Source organism: Myotis daubentonii, chromosome 2 (genome assembly GCF_963259705.1).
Source record: "Myotis daubentonii chromosome 2, mMyoDau2.1, whole genome shotgun sequence".
Classification (NCBI taxonomy): domain Eukaryota; kingdom Metazoa; phylum Chordata; class Mammalia; order Chiroptera; family Vespertilionidae; genus Myotis; species Myotis daubentonii.
The window spans coordinates 144,757,719-144,782,131 of NC_081841.1; the positions used below are offsets into that span (position 1 = coordinate 144,757,719).

General features: G+C 35.0%; 1 protein-coding gene across 3 annotated transcripts in view; it reads left to right on the forward strand.

Annotated features, from left to right (window-relative positions):
- The window catches only part of PCDH17 (protocadherin 17), a 92,963-nt gene that overhangs the window by 31,944 nt on the left and 36,606 nt on the right, over positions 1-24,413 (forward strand). For 2 of the 3 annotated variants that reach the window (XM_059684790.1, XM_059684792.1), the window contains exons 2-3: positions 7,382-7,440; positions 7,572-7,744. In XM_059684790.1, the coding sequence (XP_059540773.1) occupies positions 7,382-7,440; positions 7,572-7,744 (232 nt within the window). The remainder of the gene's footprint in view (positions 1-7,381; positions 7,441-7,571; positions 7,745-24,413) is intronic. The other variant, XM_059684791.1, reaches the window with a different exon arrangement.

A 24,413-nucleotide genomic window follows, 5' to 3' on the forward strand; every position in this document is an offset into this window, starting at 1 on the left:
TAATTCTCTAGGAAACAGTTGGATCCCCAGCATATATAAGATGCAGATGATGATCTTACATATATTTTTGGAAATATCTTTTATCAGCAACCAGTGTAATGAATCTTTTATTGAGTGTGGAGTTCTATGTATTTTTATTCATATATGGCAAAATGAAACCAGCATCACAGTCAGATCACTAAACAGTTTTATTACCCTAAAAGCTTCCTCGGGAGGTATCTCTGTAGTCAACTTTCTCCCCTGGCAACCATTAATCTGTTCTTTTTCATAATAGCCTTTTATTTTTTACTAGGGGCCCGGTGCACGAAATTCGTGCACTGGGTGTGTGTGTGTGTGTGTGTGTGTGTGGGGGGGTGTCCCTCAGCCCAGTCTGCCCCCTCTCACATACTGGGAGCCCTCAGGCGTTGACCCCCATCACCCTCCAATCGCAGGATCGGCCCCTTGCCCAGGCCTGACGCCTCAGATAGAGGCGTCAGGCCTGGGCAGGGGACCCTCATTTCCCCCCATCACTGGTTCTGCCCCCAGCCCAGGCCTGATTCCTCTGGCCCAGGCGTCAGGCCTGGGCAGGGGACCCCCAGACCCCTCCGATTGCTGGCTCTGCCCCTTGCCCAGGCCTGATGCCTCGGCCAGAGGCGTAGACCCCCATCACCCTCCGATCTCCTGATCAGCCCTTTGCCCAGGCCTGACGCCTCTGCCAGAGGTGTCAGGCTTGGACAGGGGACCCCCATCTCCCCCCGATCACTGGCTCTGGCCCCCGCCCAGGCCTGAGGCCTCTGGCCTAGGAAACATGCCTGGGCAGGGGACCCCCATCTCCCTCTGATCGCTTGCTCCACCCCCCGCCCAAGCCTGACGCCTCTGACCCAGGCTTCAGGCCTGGGCAAGGGGACCATCATATCCCCCCAATCCCCGGCTCAGCCCCCAGCCCAGGCCTGATGCCTCAGCCAGAGGAGTTGACCCTCATCACCCTCCGATCACCAATCACCGGATCGGCCCCTTGACCAGGCCTGAGGCCTCCGGCAGAGGTGTCAGGCCTGGGCAGGGGACCCCCAGTTCCCCGTGGTTGCAGGCTCCGCCCCTGCCCAGGCCTAACGCCTCTGGCTGAGGCGTCCAGCTCGGGCAGCGGGGACCCACAGCTGCAGCGGCCCCGCGATCATGGGCTCCGCTTTAGGCCCAGGCAAGGGACCCCTAGCTCCCGGGACTGCAAGCCTCGACCGTGCCCAGCTCCCATCGTTGGCTCCACCCCTACTTCCTGCTATCACTGGCCAGGGCGGAAAAGGCGCCTGTTTCTCCAATCATGGCTGGGGGGCATGGCAAAGGCGGCCCCAGGTCCGCCTTTGCCCTGCCCCCCAGCTCTTAGCTCCCCCCTGGGTTTCCGATCACTGTCAGTGGCAGGGGGCTTCTTCCTGCTTTCCCTTTCGCCTCCCTGCATTGTGCCTACATATGCAAATTAGCCGCCATCTTGTTGGCAGTTAACATTGGCAGTTAACTGCCAATCTTAGTGGGCAGTTAATTTGCATATAGCCCTGATTAGCCAATGAAAAGGGTATCGTCGTACGCCAATTACCATTTTTCTCTTTTATTAGATAGGATTTATTTGAGAAGTCTTATAAGTAGAATCATATAGTATGCAATTTTTTTAGACTGTCTCTTTTTTACTCAATATCGTGCTTTTAAAATCAGTCTAAGTTGTTTCATCAATAGTTTATGTTTTATTGCTAAACTAGAGGCCCAGTGCACAAAATTCATGCACTCGGGGCGCGGGGCCGGAGGGCTCAGCTGGGCCTGTACCCTCTCACAGTCCAGGAGCCCTTAGAGGATGTCTGACTGACAGACATCCTTAGCACTTCCACGGAGGTGGGAGAGGCTCCCGCCACTGCTGCTGTACTCACCAGCCATGAGCCGGTTTCTGGCTGAGCGGCACTCTCCCTGTGGGAGCATATTGACCACCAGGGAGCAGCTCTTCCATTGAGCATTTGCCCCCTAGTGATTAGTGCACATCATAAAGACCAGTCGTTCCGCACCCCAGTCAATTTGCATATTATGCTTTTATAATATAGGATAGTTTTCCATTGTATGTATGTACCACAGTCTATCTATTCACCTGTTAGAAGATATCTGGGCTGATTCCAATTTTGGAAAAGAGAGTTTCTGTAAATATTCATATGCAAATTTTTATGTGATCATAGTTTGCATTTCTCTAAGGTAAACGCAAAATTGCTGGGTTAATTTGGCTTATTTTCCCTCCTATGGATGATGATTTTGGTATCATGTCGGAGAATCCTGCCTAACACGAAATCACAAATATTTTTTGCTAGGTTTTCTTATAAAGTTTTAGTTTGACATTTTAAATTCAGAACTATGATCTATTTTGAGGATGTTTTGTTTTATTCTTTTTTTTAATATAAAGTGTAAAGTCTAAGGTTGAGATTCATTTCTTTTGAACTACCTATTGAATTGCCTTTTGCAACTTTGTTAGAAATCAATTGACCATATTTGTGTGGACTATTTCTGGAAATTCTCTTCTGTTTCATTGATCTATATGTCTTTTTCATCAACAATGCTGCATTATCCTGATAGGGTCATTTCATAATAAGTCTTAAAATAGGGTAGTGTATCTCCTTCAAATTTGTTCTTTTTTTAAAAAAAATGTGTTTTGGCTATTACAGTTTCTTTGCTACATTTTAGAATCCTCTTGTCTATATCTATAGGAAATCATGCTGGGAATTTGAGTGGAATTACATCTTTACCATGTTGTATCTTCCAATGATAAACATATATATGTCTTCATTACATAAGCTTTTTTGATTTATGTAATCAGTTTTTGTAAAGTTCAGTATACAGATTCTATACTTGTTTTTTAAAGCACAATTTGCTAAGTATTTGATTTTTAGGGAGCTGTTATAAATGCATTGCTTTCGCAATTTTGATCTCCAATAGCTTATTGCTAGAATATAGAAATATAATTAATTTTTCTGCGGGACCTTGAATGTGGCAACATTGCTTAACTTACTTATTAGTTCTAAGAAGTTTTCTTTGTTTTAATTCCTTCCTACTTTCTAACTACATAATATTACCTAAGAATACAATGATATTGTCTGTATTTTTTCCCATTTCTTTCTAATCTGTGCATCCTTTATTTTTCTTGCCTTATTGAACAATTAGGACTTTCAGTGCAATGATTAATAGAAGTGGTAAATTTTTTCAGTGTTTCACCAGTACTGTATTAGTTATACCCTTTGTTTTTTCATAGATGCCCTTAATACAATTGAGAAAGTTTTTTTATTCTTATTTGATGAGAAATTTATCATTAATAGATGTTGAATTTGTCAAATGCTTGATATGTCTTTAATATTTCTATTTTTACTAGTTTACTAGTGTAGAAAAACAATTTTGGCTCCTTTTACTATCCATTTTCAGTTCAACTTCTTTAGGCACATGTAAGTAGCTGTATCAAATTAATCAACTTCCATAAAAGAAGAGCTTTCCCAATTTTAGCCAACTTGGTTCAGTTTTAGTAAGTGCTACCTTCCCCTTTCTCAAAGAAACTATTTTTTCAAATTATGATGTGATCTTTATAGCTCTAAAAGGATGAGCAAATTTTAGAAGATGATATTTTAATATTAACTACTGATGATAATTTTTTAAATTTTGAATATAATATAAATTTACTAGAATTTGCTGAATACTACTAGAGAAAAGCATAAAGGAAAATAATTAAAGAAATCATTCATATCCACTTTGTGAATTTGTTTGATAACTTGTTTATTTCTTTGCTTTCTGTACAAACGAAAGCAAAGAATATCTAATTTTTATAATCTTCATCAAAGAAAATAACAAGAAAGAAAAAATCAAAATAAGAGGGCATATTCAGTTTTATAAGTAAGTTCAGGTCTTTTATGCTATAAGCAAATAATCACAAAAGCAAACTTCTGTCTTTTAATTCCTAACTTTGAAACAGATAAAAAAGGTATCAAAAGTGTCTACTTTAGAACTTTTCTGTAATTACCCACCAATTCAGGGTACACATATTTCAATGCTAAATTATGTGTTTTTAAAATAATAGTTAAACTGTGTTCAATTTGAAGGGGAAAAATCTAGTGAATAATTTGTGTAGAAAAATATAAAGGTTTTAGAGTTATAAATATTCACACTTAATTACTCTGCTAGGACTTAGAAAACTATAAGTGTGTGACCTCAAATTTTACTTTCTTTCTAAACTTAAAAGATAATTTATAAATTTACCAAGTAGAAGTCAATTTTTAAAAAATTCCTTCTTGTTTAAAGTATTATATAAGTCTCCTTTTTCCCCCCATTGACCTCTCCCTGGCCGCCCCCACCCCCCAGCACATGCCCTCACCCCCCTACTGTCTGTGTCCATTGGTTATGCTCATATGCATGCATACAAGTCCTTTGGTAGGAGTCAATTTTTAAGTACAGTATTGAAAAATATCTGAAAGCCCTTCTACTTCTAAATTAAATGATGTGATAAATATGGCTATTTTTCTCTATTTTTCATTTTCTATACAAATACTGTTATTTTATGTTCAGGTTATTTTAAATGAGTTTTCTGACATGCTTGGAGTCTGTATAATGAAAATGTTATTTTCTATAATAAAGCCAGTGTGGGTTTTTTATAGTGAATTATTATATATTTGTTAAGACAAAATGGCTGTTTCATTATGATAATTATGAATACACACAAATCTCTCACATTCCTACCCATTTTAATGGGTGAATGCAGTCATTACTAGTAACTTCTGTTATTGTGCTACTGATTAAATTTCATGTTTGAAAAAATGCTCTTTGTGAAATTCTACAATAATAAACCAATTACTTTTAAAATTTTCTGCATTTTAACTCCCTCATTTTTCTTCCTTTATATATATATTTTTCCTTTTAATTCTTTTTCTTTATTTTTCTTGCTTTTCTCACTTCTATTATTTTTCTTCCCTCCCTTTTCCTCAAAATTCCCCCTTTTTTTCTAACTTCCTCTTATTTTTCTATTTTCCCCAAAATTATATTTGGTAGCAGTTCATCTGCTACTAATAACAAACATAAAACATACAAACACACACATGCTTTTGCTTAATCATATTTAAAAACAGCTTTTTACTCAATGAGAATATGTTTATTTTTTGCTTGTCTCTTATTTTACTTAAACTCCTTAAAACTTTAATAATCTGCAAACATTTTTAAATACTATCCTGATTAGGACAGATGAAGAAAAGTTTCCCCAATGTGTCTCCCTGTGTCAATTTCTTACAAGGCTCCATTTAATTAAAGCCATCAAAAACACAAGATTACTTTTAATAGCACTTCTATTTTCTCATTAGAGTTTTGGCCTTTCAGATTACATTTTACTCTCTCATTAATACCCAGGATTCTCATTTTCTGAAATGTTCTAAGGCATTTATCCTGAACTTTGAACTGAAAGCATATGTATACATATTCTGACCAGTTCAAAAGATGAACTAGCCCTAGCTAGTGTGGCTCAGTTGGTTGAGTGTCATCCCATGCACCGAAAAGTCATGAGTTTGATTCCTGGTCAGGGCACGTGCCCAGGTTGAAGGCTTGATGTCCAGTAGGGAGCATGCAGGAGGCAGCTGATCAATGTTCCTCTCTTACATCCATGTTTCTCTCCCTCTCTCTCTAAAATAAATTAAAATATATTTTTAAAAAGATGAACTAGATTTTATTACATTAAAATGTGGAATTTCAACTAATTATAGTTTTAAAAATTGGAAAAATGCTTTTGCAAACATGTTTGCCCTTCATGCTGGTTTACATTATCTTAATTAGATCTTTAAATTATTCTTAAAAAATGATATTTTGTTATTTTGAAAACAAAATAGGTGCTTTACAGAGCCTGTGAAAAAATAAAACATGTCAATGAAAAATGTATGCCATCAACTACTAGCTAAACAGATTAGGTGTGAGAAATGAATCGTCCTTGTTTACCCACATTTTTACTTTTTTTGATAAAATTCATTTGAACAACAACAAAATATTACAAATTAAGATATTTGTAAGGGGTTTCTTCTGTCCCCAAACTTCTAACAGACATTGCAACTTAATGCTTTAAGATGTTACTCTTAGCATGCCTCCCCTCCCCCCAGGTATATTTTGAAAAGCCAAATAACTTAAATTATTACACGGGGAGAAAAAGAGTGCTGTTAACATAAATTAGGCTTATTTATAAGGAAAACACATATTGCACTACAGTAAGCCTTACCTTGGGCCCTCTGCTTCATGAATTGCATGCTCCTGTGCCACTGATACTCGCATGCTGGATGGTCTTGTACGAACCCATAGCTGCTTAATGGCGTGATATGAAGTGATGCAGAAAACAGGGTACCTTTGTCCCGGAGTCAGCTGCAAGAAGGAACGTGTATGAATGTACAGTATAGGGAGATCTATGAAAGATCTAGTCTCTTTCTCCCAAAAGACTCTGTTCCATGATACAAGGAGAATTCAGTTCTTCTTGGCAGATCTCCAGGTCAGTTTGGAGGCAGTAGAAACAACCACAAAAAACAAGCCTGGTTTCTCACTGTCTTTACTCTCGGTGTTTTAAGTAACATTTTATTTCTTACTTTTATTTTACTTTGTTTTTAATAACCAGGAAATAATACATCTTTCCATTGTCTTGTGGGAGTACAATTTTTATAGTAGAGATGTAGATGAGAATGAATTATATGGGCCCGGCTTATCTATTTATTTTATTTTTTACTGAATTTTTTGGGGTAACATTGGTTACTACAATTATATGTTTCATGTGTACAATTCTATAATACATCATCTGTATACTGCATTCTATGTTTACACCCAACATCAAGTCTCCTTTCATCACCATTTATCTCCCTTTTACCTTCTTCTACCTCCTCCCATCCTCCTTACTCTGGTAATTTGAAGGAAAGGCTCAGTATCTCTTAATTGAGGAGTGGATGACTTTAAAATGATATTACATCAAAGAAGGCATAGAATCCCAGAGGATTATGTAATTATGTTAAAAATGAGTATTATTAAATAATTCACACTTTTATTATGGAGAAATTAGGTCATTTTTCTACTCCTCCCACAAATATTCGATCTTAATATCTAAATAATGAAACAACACAGCGTTATCCATCCTGGTGCTAAGAGAGAATGCCAGTTATGACAGGCTCATTGTTTACTTTAACAGGTAATTGGTGGACCGGAATCATTTAATTGTTCTGAGTACATAATTACATGTCAGCAATTTCCAATTTAATTAAAATGTACAAATCTGAAGATTAAGGGAATTTTTGAATTATTAATCATTTTTCCACTAGGAAATCTTGTTGCTCTGCAGGAGATTTGTCCAGTGTACAACTATACGTATTTTTTTCCTTCTCTTTCACAGACAGACAATTTTCCCGCAGAGCCCAATTACATGGGCAGCAGGCAGCAGTTTGTTCAAAGGTAAGGCCTATTAAATAACTTTCTCAGCTTCCCCATTTGCATTCGTGTCAAAATTGCTTTGCAAGTAACCACACCAGACTCAAACTCGTAGAGACACCACTTTCTCTTCTTTGTCTTTATATGTATTTCAGTAGCTCCACGTTTAAGGACCCAGAAAGAGCCAGCCTGAGAGACAGTGGGCACGGGGACAGTGATCAGGCTGACAGTGACCAAGACACTAACAAAGGCTCCTGCTGTGACATGTCTGTTAGGGAGGCACTCAAGATGAAAACTACTTCAACTAAAAGCCAACCACTTGAACAAGGTGAGTGAAGCCTTCCAATGCTTACCAAGTGTAAAGCTTAGCAATCATTATGAACCAATTAGCACGGGAGTTGCAGTTTATTATGGTGGAATGGACCATTAATGTATCAAAAGAAACAGCAAATCCCAACTTTGTCCCAGGCAAAGAGCAACTATTCAAGTACCTCAGAAACAAGAGAGAAAGAAAGGCCATAGATAGTGGTCTATAATCTTCTTAGAATGAGAACTTGATTAAGTCACTAGATTTGTTCTTATCTTCATGAATGCTTTCTAACTTTTCTTATTTTGCATTTTATTTACAAGCAAAATATGGCATATTTTACCTAAATATGCACATTTCATTTTAATATATTCATTTTTAGGATTAAAATAGTAAATTCAACACATTTAGGTAAAATGAAAACTTAATTGGAATTGTATAAGTCTAGCGTGTTGTTGTATTTTTAGAGTGAATTTTAGTTTTTAAAGAGTCAAATAATAGCTAAGCCAGAGTTTTTGCTCCTTTTGTTATGATTTACATTGAAGGCTTCATAGATATCAAATAAGAATGAACTTGTTTACTCAGAGATGAAAATATATTTCTTAATAAATACATACATTCTAAAAGTCCACTTTAATTTATTCATTTGATATGCCTTTTTCTTAATTTTATGGTTTCATTGTTTCAAGCATAAGGGAATATTTGCTGATGATTTACCCAAAGAGAATTAAACTACTTTCATGTGTAAGAATTATAGAGACCATAGTCTTTTTTTGAATGTCCAATTATAACAAATGAAAAATTAATTGTTTTATAAATTGTGTTTCAGAATTTCAGATGTATTTTACATTAGTTAATATAATATTAGTTTTCAAAATAGTCACGATATTTAAATATTTAATATTTATCATTTCAGTTTTTAATGAGAAACTTGATTTATACATATAAACACAGCTGTTAAGTCATTTATTAATTGATGATTCATAGAAAGTAATTTTTTGCCTGTAGTGTACTCTGACTCTGTCTTATCACATATAGCTTAGCAGATATAATGTTTCCTAACTTTTCTAATAATATTCAAATTTTATACATATATAAACATCTATTTAATACAAAAATAAGTAAACATAGATATAAATATTTCTGCACTGAATATTATTATGCTGGATTTATTTTAAGGTTGACCTCCCTAAGGCCTTCTTTTCTAAGTAATAAGTGCTAGATAGATAACTTTCTTCTGAACTTTTACCATCACAATTTTCTGTTAACAGAAATCTTGTTTTTTAAATTTTTTTAACAAAAGCCATATATATATATATATATATATATATATATATATATATATATTGATTTCAGAGAAAAAGGAAGAGGGAGATAGAAACATCAATGATGAGAGAGAATTATTTATCAGCTGCCTCCTGCACACCCCCTACTGGGGATCAAGTCCACAACCTGGGCATGTGCCCTTGACTGGAATAGAACCCGGGACCCTTCAGTCCGCAGGCCAAAGCTCTATCAACTGAGTCAAACCAGCTAGGGCTAACAAAAGCTACTTAAATACTTACTTAATATTCACAGTTCCTTCAAATTTGAATGGTTACTTGAACATGACTTAAATGTCTTTATGGGTTGTGACTATGCGATATTATGTAAATCTTTTAGATACATTTTAAATAATGGGTTGTTGAATCTTGATATGTGAATGAATAGTATAAGACAGACCCATTTATGTGTATAATAGAGTAATTAAGCAGATGATTTTGTGGCTACTATTTGTAAAGTTGCATATGGTAAGTATTGTCTATCTTCATGAGATTCCAATTTTCCTTTCTTAATCAAAAATATAAACAAGTACACTGCTGCTCACATTAATACTTAAATTCCTTTTCATGAACTAACTGAACAGTGTATTCGATGAGCATAAAAAAGACCTCTATAGAAAAAGAAAGTTATTTATGTTTGAAAGTTTAAATTATAGTAAAAACATGATTTTTAAAAAATGATATCAAAAACAATATTTTAGAAAGGTGACTACTGTTCTTAAAAGAAAATATATTTGGCATATATTTTAATTAATATGACACACAAACATTGTTGGTCTAAGGGTGAGAATGCCAGTAGAAATATCTCCTGTAACACAAATAGTTTCCAGATCTCCTTATTAATAAATATGGGGAAATTATTATAAATCTGAAAACTATACTTTGGTAATCAATTAATTATATAGGATATGGACTTCTACTTTAAAACATGAACTTGAAAGTTTAGCTTAAATAATCTTTCATTGAATAATTGCATTCACTAATGCACTCACTTAATTAATATCTATTAAAATTTTTAATATAAAAGGAACAAAAATATATTTCCTTTTAGGAGCAAGAAACTAAAAGCTAAACAAAAGAAAACCTGTTTATCAGGTTGTTTTTTTCTCTTACTAAAATTTTGTAGTAGTGCTTTAACAGATTTCAATTAGAAACCAGTAGCATATTACATTTTATATTTTTTGGCTTCCATCACTATTTAAATGATCTCAAGTAAGAAAAATAGTGTTCTATTTCTAAATTGAAATATTTCTTTAACTTAGAAATTCAAATACATTAAAAATAATCTCCACATTTTTAGTGGAATCTTTTGTGCTAATAATTGTTTTCCTTTGCCTATGATTAAGTCTTTTTGAGCTTTTGATTTATTAGCTCAAATATTACTTTTTCTCCTCTTTTGTGCAGTTAGATGTTTTCCATTTGTTTTGTTCCTGATATTTGTTTATTTTTTCTACCATCAGTTTAATCATCTCAAATATATAGCAGGAGTATATGTTGCCCATTATTTTAGTAAAAATATTTGAAAGGAATCAGTAGTTAATTGAAAGTATACTGTATTACACAACAGCTAAAGATAGCTTTAAGGATTAATAAACTATTTAATAAAAAGAGGTTATTTTAGTTTCTCTTAGTGTGATTAAAAAAACTTTCAAAAAGTATTTATATTTGTCTATTTAATTGCATTTTTGTGTTATCTTTTTTTTTTCAATTAGATTTTCTCTATACTCACTTCAATGAGTATTTTAGGTAGGTGGAAGATAGATAAAAGGATCCGAATATTTTAGAATTTGTATGGCACCATACATAGTAGGACATTACTTAGAGATGCAAAAGTTTATATTTCTATCTAATAAGCATTGTTTATTAGAAATATACACAAAAAATTGACAAAAAACATTTGATATTATTTTGCTGAATTTATATTTTCGAGTAAGAAAAACCAATTTATAGCAAGAACTAAAAATAAAATACATATGTTATCTATTTAAATAAGAGTCACATACAGTTTTATAAATAATAAAACTCAAAACATTTTTAAGTTAATTTACTTCTTATGCCTCAGAATATTATTAAATCTTTGACTTCTTTAAGAAAATATTGCTCCTTTGAATTTCTATCTACTAAAACACTGTAACCTATTTTTTAAATTGTTTTATTGCTTCAAGTATTATAAAGAATATTATATATGTCTCCTTTTTTCTCCCCTTGACCTTGTAAACTATTTTTATTACTAGCAATAAACATTTCTTCTTTTAAAAAATTAATAAGCTTGCCCTAAAATTCAGTAATTTCTGTTGATTCCAAAAATAATAATTATGCAGTTTTCATAAATGTTGATTGATGATTTATCTGAGCTTCTTAGTAATACCAAGTGATTGCCCTCAATTTTCCTTTTTTAAAACATTTTTTTTCTTCATTTAATTTTCCACCACATTTATCTCCCCGTACCCTCCACCAATCTCCCACAATCACCATATTGTTGTTCGTGTCCATCACTTCTTTTTTCTTTTACTTTTTTGCTCATCCTTCTTCTATCTTCTCGTCCCCCCAACACTCCCTCTCCAGAGCTGTCCACCTAGTCCCTATGAGTCTGGGATAATCACTTTTCTTGATATCTATGTAATTGACTGAAACCGGATTCTTGAAGCCAGAAGTCAGTGGAATATCATTGTGCATTATGACTGCTGACAACCCATGCCAGGGATTGCAGTGAAACAGTCACAGTCATGAATCTCACTCCTGTGTTGCATTGCCAGCTGTCAGTCCCTCCTCTGGATTCCAGGACTTTACTGAACCTCAGGTGTTGTTCTGTTCACATTCTTTCTTTCTTTTTTTCTCTCATTTCATTTAATTGTCAAATAATTTCCTTTTTTTCCTCATTCAATTCTGTGCTTCCACTGTTCTCTCTTTACTGCTAGAAAAATCTGACTCCTTAAATTACATTCTGGTTCAAAACATTTCACAATGGAATCCCTAATTAAAATCTAATAAAAATAAATCAATAGAAAGTTGAGAAAGAATAGAAATTCCAAATGAACCAGGTTTGCTCCAATGAATTTCAATTTTAAAACTAAATTACATTCTTAAGGGTTGCCTTTTGTCTTCCCAGAGGACATTTTAGAAAATCATGAGAACTAAAGCTAATGGATTGTTTTTTTGTTTTGTTTTGTTTTGTTTTTTCTTTATGTCAGGGCTTGAATTTTGTTTGTGTGCTCCATATTCAACAGATGATTATATCGGTTAAACGACTGCAGAATTTGTTATATGATTTCAGAGTCTGACAAGTTTCTGAGCCCCACTCCTTTAAATGCCCCTGAGGTTTCTGTTCAGTGAGAGGAGAGCCACACATTCAGGATTGGGGAAGAAGTCATTGCGACAGAGGGTTGGGGCACTGAACACAAACTTGACCTACTTTGCCATTTCCCCTAGAACTGACACTGATTAGAAAAGTACGAGGATAGTGGCTTTTTTATTCTCAGGTTTTTGCTCTGTTTTTCATTCTTCATTATGGTTACTGCAGTTCTGACCCTTTCAGTCAAGCACTGTCTTTCCCAGACCTCCCCATAACAGGCAGCAGCAAATCCACTTCTACATAAGCAAGAGCATGAAGGTAATGACTATATCTATCCTCTCAAAAATATATATATTGTTAAGCCTCACCCTAGGATATTCTTTCCATTGATTTTCAGAAAGGGTGGAAGAGAAGAAGGGAGGGGGAGACGAGAGGGGGGGAGAAGAGAGAGAGAGAGAGAGAGAGAGAGAGAGAGAGAGAGAGAGAGAGAGAGATGAGGGAGACACATTGATTGAATGCCTTCTGCACATTCCCTGATCTGGGCCATGGATCAAACCTGCAACCCAGGTATGTGCCCTTGACAGGGACTTGAACCCAACACCCTTTGGTAAATGGATTAGTGCTCTAATCATTAAGCAACAACCGCAATGGCTGAAAATAATTTTAAAGGAAATGTTGTTATAAATTTATTAATTGTAAATATATCTTAGGAAGGAAGTGGAAAATTACTTCCATATATGGGAGGGGGAAGGAACTGTTGCATACACAATTTCAGAAAGAAATCATTTACGAATTTTTAAAGGCACGGATGCATTAAGACTCACATACATGGCATTTAAGAAATTGTGTTATTTGCCAGTAATTCCTATTATTTTCAAGCCCTGTAAGTCTTTATTGGACTGCACTTCTCTAAGAGCATCTTAATATCCATTTCCCTTCCTTCCTGTGCTGTCTTTAGTACTTTTAGAATTCATCTAATTTTCCATTTTTCTGGATAAAATGGTCCACACACTGTTTATTTTTGCTTACCAAACATTGCAACTGTCCCATAGTTCACCTAACTTTGAAAGTTTCAATGATATCTCTTTTTCTCCTGTGCAAACATCTGCTTCTAGAAGCCAGCAGCTGGTATCATGAAAATAGAGATTTTATCACCCTCACATTTGTTGCTCATCATAAAACCTTCCTAACAAGTGTTGCCTGATTTACTTTAGACTCAATGTGATTTTGAGATTCTCTTGCTTTTAGTAAGCACAGCAATAACTTTTGCTAAAACATCCCAATTAGGAAATGCCAGATATAAAAACATAAGCTAAGGTACAGACTGGGTCTTCAAGGAGCTCAGACTGTATTAAAAGAATTTGACATATAAGCTATGGGGTTTGCACAGTGGGAGGTATGCCCTAAGTACTAATGATGCCATGAGAATGAACACCCAGATCAAATTTGGGCGAATCAGATAAAATTCCTGGAGGAGGAGACATTTGAGCTGATCCTTTAAAAAATGTTTAGCTCACTTGGCAGAATAAAGTTGGGAGAAAGAGGACAGTGCACTCTCAGAAGCAGAGATGCAAGGAAGCAAAGTGGCAAGTTGCTATTAGGTGCAGATAAATAGTGATGCGTGAGACGAGGATTGGTGGGTATGGGACTGGCGAGAGTATAAGAAGCCCAGTGATGGATTGACTGACAGGGAACATTGGATGTTCAGGAAGTAATAGTTCGAAGTTTCATTTTAAAGAGATGATTTTTTAGGCCAATGCCTGGGTAGACAGGGATACAACTAGGAAGCTGGAGAAGTAATCCAGGGCAAGACAAAATAAGGCCCAATGTAGTAAAGAGGTAATAAGAATAGAACCAAGTGAAAGATTAAAACTTGTTTTACTATATGCCATTGCTTTTATAATGATAATGATTTGATTGGTATTCATTTAAAATTGATTTTGAGATAAAGGCTTCTAAAGGAAAAAGTCATTTTATACCCAAATAAATGGACTAACACTTGAATTATTTAATGCCTTTAAGTTTTTATGTAGTACATATATACCTCATATTCAATTAACACATACATGTTTGAAAACTATCATTTTTCTCTAAATGACTAATGCTTATTTGCAGACCGGATTTATCATTCTAAGGAAAATTTACCATTCAAAGACACCAGGAGGAAACAGAAACAAAATCACTTCAGTTAACCAGATCTTTGAGAGAACTTTGGGAACACAGTGAGGTAGTTTAATATTGTGTGATAATGAATCTTAGAATTATGACTGGGCTAACTGAGTTCAGCTTTGTGACGTGGCGAAGACAGGATGAGGTCACCAAAGGGAAACATTCAGGAAGACATTTAAATGAGTATCAGAAGGGGCAGCTGGTTATTACAGTTTGGCAGTCGGAGAAGTAAGGAGGCAGAAGATGCATGTCTGTCACAAAGAGTTAACCATTATTTCATTCATAATTAAGACACAAGATATAAGAACTTATAATATATCAAACCAAACATTTAACATATTCAAATTAACTTCTCTTATATGTTTCAATTCCATAACTAACATGAACTTTGGACAGCTAATGTTTTGACATGCAGGTATACAATTATTAGAACCAGAAGTTTTCCAGAGTTAATAATTTTTCAGATTTTACAAAAGTGATATAATTCATGTGCCATATAGTATGTAATATTGCTATTGGGATCTGTGGCAGTACTCACAATCAAACACAATATTTAGTTGTGAAAAGCTAAATATTTATACTAAATGGAATAAAGAATAATTTAAACAGCCCATATCAATTCAAGTCAGTTTTTACTATCAAATGAGTAACAAAATAACTGCCAGATCTGAATGTTTTGGGAGTTTCAAAATATAGACAAGGAACTGTAGACTTGTACTTAATTTGCATGTTGTGGCTTATTGTCCCTTAAAACATTGACAATGCATTATACTGATGCTGTTTCAAAGAGCAACATAATGAAAAAAATGTACACCACCAAGAGAAGTGATTTTATACAGTTTCCTATTAAATCAGATCAGAAATGTGCAGTTGGTCTCTTGCCTCAGACCAAATATAAAAAAAAATTGTCCATTAGCCCTGTAATAGTTGTAATATTATAAATATTTACTTTGGGAAGCCAGAGTAATCTGGGACATTTAAATGTTTAGACAGTTCATGAGATCATTTTGAGTAGTACTTTTAGGATTTGCAGACTGGTAACAAATGCACCCCTGCATTTATACAGGCTATATTTTTGAAACAAAATACATATTTCATAAGATTGATTTGTCTGCCCTAGATTTTATTTTCTTTGAGGCTTTGAGATTTCATATTGAAGAATTAAATTGTTTTATTTATTTTTTTGTCTCAAGTCATTTCCTGCTTAATTTTAATTACTGTTTGTTATATAATATTAGAGGCCTAGTGAACAAACTTTGTGCACTGGTAGGGTCCCGAGCAGCTGCCGGCTGCTGGCCAGGACCCCCCTCTCTTCCCCCGGCCGGCCCCACCCCTTGGTCAAACTCCCAGACAACTCCCAGTAGAGGGGACAATTTGCACACTATGCTTTGATTACATAGGATGATTTACATAGATATATGACTTTTGATCCCTACAAACTAACCTTTTTAAGGTATTTAAGGAAAGATGGCAATAAAACTCTAGAAAATTTTAATACGTGCAGAATGACTATGATGTTTATAAGAATTACTCTACATTGCAGGAAACCAATAGACAATAGAATGAATCTTAATTAAACATACTAGTATCTGATAATTTTTTAACTCATGGGGCAGATATCATTACCATTAATTAATAAATGAATAAATTAATTAAGTAAATACTGTTTCAGCACTCATGTAGATGACACTCTGCCTTCAAGGTATTTATCTTTGAGGGTGTCACTCCTCTGTCCATCTAGCTGTAATTCAGTTAGTTAAATACTATGATATATGTATACCGTAAGTACAATTAATTCTGCTATAGAAATACATAAAGCACTACTTCACAAATGAAATGTGCTTTTAATAGGGCCTTGAAAGCAGAACCTGACTACAAGATGCAGGGTAAATTGACTATTTGAAGCTGGGATAATACCATGATCAAAAAAGACTTAGAGATGTGGCATTCAGTATATAATCCAGGAATGGCAAATAATAGAAATAATCTTATTGGACTATCAGGTGTAGATTTATAATGGAGAGAAATTGGACCAAATGAATGGGTTAGGGTCAGATTATGAAAGACCTTGAATGCCATACTAAGAAGTTTGAATATAATTCTACAGGTAATTAAAAACTTTATTATAATTGGAGTTACCTGATCAGAGTTTGTTAGAATGATCAATTAAATGGACTAGAGAAGCCCAGTGGTCAATTGGATCATTCATTCAGTTTCAAAAGGGCAGAGGTATGTTTAATATTTTCTAATTTTTATCTATCATAATGTCATGTAATTTAATTGCTGTGCCCCATAGTTTCAACTGAAATTATCATGAGTAATAAACATAACTCAAAAGAAAGTTTACATATGCTTCAAAGTACCATCTATTTATATTTGTCAATAATGATCACAGTTGATTTTTATTTTCATTTGTATTTTAAAGCAGAGCCAGCAACCCTACCTTAAGTATAAATCCCAATGAAATCCTTGAAAGATTATAAATACATGACAAACTCTGTGAACTTATTCAATCAGATAACAAAAGATCAGCTAGTAGTAACATGGAATTAAAAAGAAGATAGCATTTATTAAACATCTATTTTAAGTCAGTCACTGCAACAAGCACTTTTAAACAAATTTGTCCTCATGGTAAGCTGCTGAGATGACTGTTATCTCTTTTATTAGATGAAAAACCTGAACATCAGAGAACTGAAGTAACTTGCCCACAGTTGATGCCGTTAGCAATTTTCTGCCTGATGCCATGTCTGTGTTCTTTCCACTCTAGTCACTTTTGCTTATTTACAGTCTTCAACAGAGAGTTTGCAAGGCAGATGCACTAGCATTCCTAAGTTGAAAATAGGTATCTTACTTTTGAAAGTAGAGTTGAATCTGATTTTTTATGCCTAAGTGTATAGAGTTATGAAGGGTTTTTCAGAACATGTAGTCATCTAATTAGTTGCCATTTATTTTATTATTATTTTGACTTGCTGTGCAGAAGCATTTAGTACTGAGACCATTTTTTTCATCTTTGTATAGATTAGCTGCCTTTAAGCAGAATAACCTTTACTTCATTGCTACAGATTCTTCAGTTAACCCTAACTTGTCTTTTAAAAAATGGACATAAAGTACAAAACTTCCAATATTATTACACTGATACTATTTGAAAAAATAATTTAGTTTCCATATACCCAAAAGTCATTCCTGTTTGGCTTATTAATATGTAATCATGGGTAAAAGTAGGATATAAGAGTTCTAGTTGTATATTCTATTTCCCAATCATTGTCTCTTTGACAAATGGTACTTCTGTTACTTTTAAGCAATAAATAAAATTAATTTTGTTTTTAAATAATTCATGTCTTAAGCATTAGAATTACTTTTAGAACTATGACAGACTACTTAAAGATATCTAATTTAGATATACACATTTAATTTTATTTGTAAGACACTACGGTCCATATATATTTCACAGTTCAACATATATTTGACCAAAGTTTTGCACAATAAAAATGGTGAAAATATTTGAGTAAATTTTAATTATCTCATTTTATTTCTCCATCCCAAACTTTTCAACATTTTCTCTCCACTTTCCCAAGACCTCCACAGCCAGCTCTCTTCTAATCTCAGTAAATGGTACCATTGTCTACCTAGTCACCCCAGTTAGAAACAAAGGGACTCCTCTTTCCCATTTTCTTCCTTATCCCAGCATATGTCATTAGATCGTGTTGTTAACACCAGCCAATTCTACTTGACATTTCTTCAGTTCACTTATCTCCAGTATATTTACCCACCCTAGATGCTATCTCTTTTTTTCATCACAACACCCTTCCAAGTAGGAAGTCACCTGCTTCTCTTGTTGCCATGTTTGTAATGGAAATTCAATAATTTTCCTCCAATTAAAACCACAGGGTACTTGGAAAAATATCTGAACTTTAACCTTGCCCTATGCCCCCTCCTCTTGTTTCACTGTACTCCTGTTGTGGAAGTCTTCCTTCAGTTTCTTCTTTTCCTTTTCAAGTCAGAGTTTCTAGTGTTGAGATCACTTTTGCACGAACTTGTCTCCCTCAGTAGTCTGCACACTGTATGTGCAAAGAAGATGCTTCTCTTATGCTCCTCTTATTCTCTAATGTATTCCTTATGTTTAGTTAAAAAGGGGGTTATTAAGGATGAAAACCACAGATTAAGAAGATTTTAGAGAACTTGAAGTCACTGGTAAATGTTAAAGGATCTTGATCAGGTAAAGAACATATTATATTAATCTATATGGAAACCAGTTCTGTTGCATTTAGAAACAGATCCAACAAACATTTAATAACTTCAAAGAGCTGAATTATGCACATTTACTTAAATTATCTCACTTAAAGTACAATTTTGAATAATTTTATAAGATAGACATTGACATTTTCATTTTGAATAGAGAAAATGAGCAATCTAAGTTCATTGAGATTCTATGTGGCTGATCCAATCTTTTAACCTGGGGTATTTAAGTCTAATTTCTGAGTCTAATTTTATGGGTCTTTCCATTGTTTCTTAGTGGCAATAGTTACATGAGAAATAACAAAGTTCTAGCAAAATCATTGGGATGACTATATTTAGAGCATTAAAGACCTTAACATCTTGATAAAGAGAAAGAGTTTTAATATTAAGAGAGAAAGTTTTTTAATATTAAAAACTTCTATCAAGCCTTACCAATATTGTTGGGGTATTGAATGGTATTGGCTGGTTAAAGTGAAGTGCAGAGTAAGCATGTGGTGTAATGGGGAAGGGTGAAGAGACAGGGACAATGCAAAGTGAAGTCTATTTGAAATATGTGACAGCTGCACTTGAAATATGTGACTGCACCCACTCAGAATATACTGTAATAATGAGAGAAAATTGATAAATTTGGGTTATATAAAGTATATACAAAATTTAGAGCAAGTAGATAAACTGACACATTCAGGAAAAGAATAAAGCATTGCTAGTGTGAAACACACAAGACAACTCAATAAAATGAAACCATATTATGATTAAATGCAATGAAGAACCTTAGATAAGGAAGGTGAAGATTCCACATAGGCTCAGGAGTGGTCTTTCGTATTACTGGACCCAGAATCCATGCTTACAATAAAATAATTAGATTTGAATACCCAAAAATTAGTGTTTATTTATACAGTTTGCCATATATATGTACTCGTTTAAATATCATCAATTTAGATAAGCTCATCTAAAGTGAAAGAGGTGTAGTGAAAATTAAAGTTTTGTCAAAATGGACAGTAGACAACATTAAGTACAAGAATAGAAGGAAAGGCCTGGCTGGCTTGGCTCAGTGGTTGAGCATTGGCCTATGAACCAGGAGGTCACAGTTCAATTCCCTGTCAGGGCACATGCCCGGGTTGCAGGCAATGTGGGTTGTGCAGGAGGCAGCCGATCAATGATTCTCTCTCATCATTGATGTTTCCATCTCTTTCTCCCTCTCCCTTTCTCTCTGAAATCAATATATATATATATATATATATATATATATATATATATATATATATATATATATATATTAGTATATATATGAATAGAAGGAAAGTACTCATATATTAAATAGTTTCTAAAAAGAAGGATAAGTGTACCTCTTCAGGGCATGATGTGAGATCCCCTTGAGTTGAAAACGCATCCTATATAATAAAGAGGCAATATGCAAATTGACTGTCATGCCCTCACATAAGATGGTTGCCTCCATGTGGTCACAAGATGGCCACCACAAGATGGCTGGCAGGGGAGGGCAGTTGTGAATGATCAGGCCAGCAGGGAGGGAGGGCAGTTAAGGGTGAGCAAGCTGGCAGAGGAGGGCAGTTGAGGGGGACCAGGCCTGCAGAGGAGAGTAGTTGGGTGCGATCGGGCCAGCAGGAGAGGGAAGTTGGGGGCAATTGGGCAGGCAGGGGAGCAGTTAGGCATTGATCAGGCTGGCAGGGGAGGGGTTAGGGGGTGATCAGGCTGGTAGGCAGAAGCAGTTAGGGACAATCAGTCAGGCAGGCAAGCGAGCAGTTGGGAGGTAGCAGTTCTGGATTGTGAGAGGGATGTTCGAATGCTGGTTCAGGCAGTCGGACATCCCCTGAGGGGTCCCAGATTGGAGAGGGTGCAGGCTGAGCTGAGGGACACCCCCTCCAGTGCACAAATTTTGTGCACCAGGCCTCTAGTTTAAAATAATAAAGAATAAAAAAACAATTTTCTAGAAGGCAGTTTCCCAGATTTCTTTCTTGCATTTTACTGAGGATGGCATTGCCATGTTTTTGGTTCCTCTTTTCTTCTATAAAATATTGAGATTAATAAGACAAAACTAGGGTTTGTAACACTATAGAGGGTAGAAAACACATTTATGAGACTGGTTTTTATGAGCTATAGCTGACTTTCTATATTTTGATTACTAAGCTTATTTTCTGTGTTCACATGACAATATTTTATTAACAATTATTAAAAAATTTTTGAATGTTGAAAAGAATAAAAGAAAAAGCTTTTTAAAACTTTTTTTAAAAAAATCCTCACCCAAGCATATTTTTCCATTGATTTTCAGACAGTGGAAGGGAGAAAAGGGGGTGGGGGAGGGAGAGAAACATCCATATGAGAGAGAAACATCAACATGAGAGAGACACAATTGGTTGTCTCCTGCATATGCCCTTGACTGGGAATTAAACCTGTGACCCTTTGGTCCATGGAGGATGCTCTAATCACTGAGAAACCTGCCAGGGCTAAAGCTTTTTTTTTTTTTTTTTTGGTGGCAAAGACAATAAAACTTCTTTTTAAAAAGCCATAGGGTAAGTTATTTATTTTTTTAGGTTATGAATGTTATGTATATATTGATAGAGGTTTCATATTTAGCCTAATTAGTTTTTGGAACTATCCTATATAATAAAGAGATAATATGCAAATTAACCCTTATGCCCTCACAAGATGACTGCCTATGACCAGGCTGGCAGGGAGGTTAGTGAGGGACGACCAAATAACTGAACAAGCAGGCTGCATGGGGTGACCAGGCCGACAGGGGGTTAGTGAGGGTCGACCAGGCCAGCAGGGAGGGCAGTTGGGGGAGACCAACCAGCAGGGGGGGTAGTAAGATGTGACCAGGCTGGCGGGGGGCCAGTTAGGAGTGGCCAGGCTGGCAGGGAGGGGGCAGTTGGGGGCGACCTGGCACGCAGGGGGAGGGGGGGAGAACAACCAGGCAGGCAGGCATTTCAGCACTTAGGAGCCAGTGGTCCAGGATTGTGAGAGGGATGTCCCAGATTGGAGAGGGTGCAGGCTGGGCTGAGGGGACCCTCCCGCCCCCCATGCCCCGTGCACAAATTTTGCCTACCGAGCCTCTAGTGGTGTTATAAATATAAATATGTACATTCACATCAGTATATTTATTGCTTCCATATTATCAGTTTATTTGAAGACTCTGGGTACTTTGTTAATATCATCAGTTTGACTTATCTGTTACTATTTTCTTCAGAAGTAAACAGTTTTTCTCTGTTATCAGTGCAGTACTCAAATTCACTTTAATATATAACACAGTCATTAATTCCATCTGCATTATGAATTACTTAAAAATAGTCAGATCTCTGCTTTGATTCAAAGATGTATGAAATCCTAATAGAGTCAATAGTATGTTGCCATATAAATTCTTATTAAAATCTTCAAAGATGAATAGATATGTTAGATAGCAATTAGTATGTTATCTATAATTTGTTTCTAATTGATTTGAGGGAGACTAAAAGTAGTTTGTTCTCCTAGTACTATAAACATCCTTTTATAATTATGTTCATGCTCTTAATGAGAAATATCTATTAAATATTGGACAAGTAAAATATCTACTCAGTAATAATTATACTGATGTATAAACACTATTGATGTTTCAAAGTGGTATACAAATATAGTTTGCGTTAAATGATTCAACATTTCTTTGTGCCAGACACTGACTGTATAAGGTGCTAAGAAATGAAATTTTGCGTGGGGTGACCAGGCTTTCAGGGGGTTAGTCCTGATCTCTTGTAACTATACTCCAGTAGAGGCTTGTGTTATTCAAAGCTCTTAGATCAACATCTACTTTGACTTTTTAAATTGAATTATGATTGACATATAACATTGTATTAGTTTCAAGCATATACATAATTTGATATTTGTGCACATTGCAAAATAAATGCTACAACAAAGTCTACTTACCATTCATTACCACACAAAATTACAAAAATTTAATTTGACTTTCTGTCAGTGAAACCCACCAGTCTGAAAACACACACTTTAAATCTATCATATAAACATGAATGAATATGTGAGTGAACTTTAAAAATTAGGTGGGGTAAAAATTTACCTTATCTCTAGCTATGGATGGATTTTTTATCCATTTAGATATAAATATTAAGGAATGAATGATCTCCTACATGGAATCCCTGAACAGAAAAAGCTAAGGAAATTTGAATTTAGTTAATAACTATGTATTAATGCTGTTTTATTAATTGTGACAAATATACTGTATGAACATAAGATGCTAACAATAAGCTAATTCGGTGCAATGTACATGGACCTCTCTGTAGTATCTTCTCAATTTTTGTGTGAATCTAAAACTACTTAAATATTAAAGTTTATTTAAAAATTACAAAGTTCAGCAGAAAAAAAAATTGAGCGGACCAAATTGTGCAGGATCTTGGATGTTAACCTAAAAACATGAGCATTTTTAATGATCAGGAAGACGCCACTTAAAATGCGTGGGCAGGCGCATAACATAATTAATGCAGCAATTTAAGGGAACTTTTTCTCTGACTGCACAGATAAATTGTAAGAAGGGAAAGGTGGCACCAAGGAGAGCAATATGATTTAATAAACTTCCATATAAAATGAGAAAGATGAGATTCATGTAGTGTTTAGTCTGTTGGAGAAACAAAGTCTGGGTGACATAGAAAAGAGATTTACAACATGATAAACTGGATATAGAATAGGGAAATAATATAATTTTAGATTTAGAAACTGGACTTGCAGTTGATGAAAATAGACAAGGTAAATAAGATATATTTGAGTTTCCAAGGTAAATGAAATTTTAATCATATCCTCCAGGAATGTCACATGGTTAAATAATTTGAAACCTTTTGACCAGTAAATAAGGAATGTTTGGGAATTTGAGCCTCAAATGTCATTGTAGTCTCTTTCACAATCATTTTGTTATGGTTATTGTTATTTGAAACCTTAAAATTTTTCATAAGCACACTGTAAGCCAGACCCTCTTAATGCATAAACAAGAGTAAAGTAAGAAAATTTCCAGCTTCCAGATTATCACTTAATCAGTAATATCTTATATTTGTTCACAACAATAATTACTGGTGTTAAAAAAGTCAAAAAATTGCACATTGCTACAATCCCACATTTGTTTGATAAGATGAGATTTAGGTAGTTAACTTCTATTTTGTTCTTATTTACATTTCTACTTTTGATTATTAAAAATAGCTTCATGTCCCATATTTTAAAAGTGAAAAGTCAATTTCTTTTGAAACTTTTAAAGAAGAGTAAATGGCTGGAATTATCAAATTTGAAAGTGATCCACAACACACCAGTAATGACTTGAGCGAGAGAGATCTCAAAAGGATTCTTATTGTGTAGAACAGTCCTCTTGATGTCAATGGAGGTCCCTAGAAAGTTACTGTAGGTGATTTGAAGAGTTCAAATTAAAAATAACTATTAAATTAAACACAATTTCAACTGGATGTATGTTTGCATTTTATAGACTTGACTGGCCCTTTGGGGTCATTTTAAAAATAAACTAACTGTCCACCAATTGACCAGTTGCTATGATGTGCACTTAACACAAGGGGCAGATAGTCGACTGATTGACCAGTCATTATGATGTGCAGTGACCACCAGGGGGCAGATTCTCCAACTGGTAGGCTAGGTAGCTGCTGGGGTCTGGCCAATCAGGAGTGCGAGATGG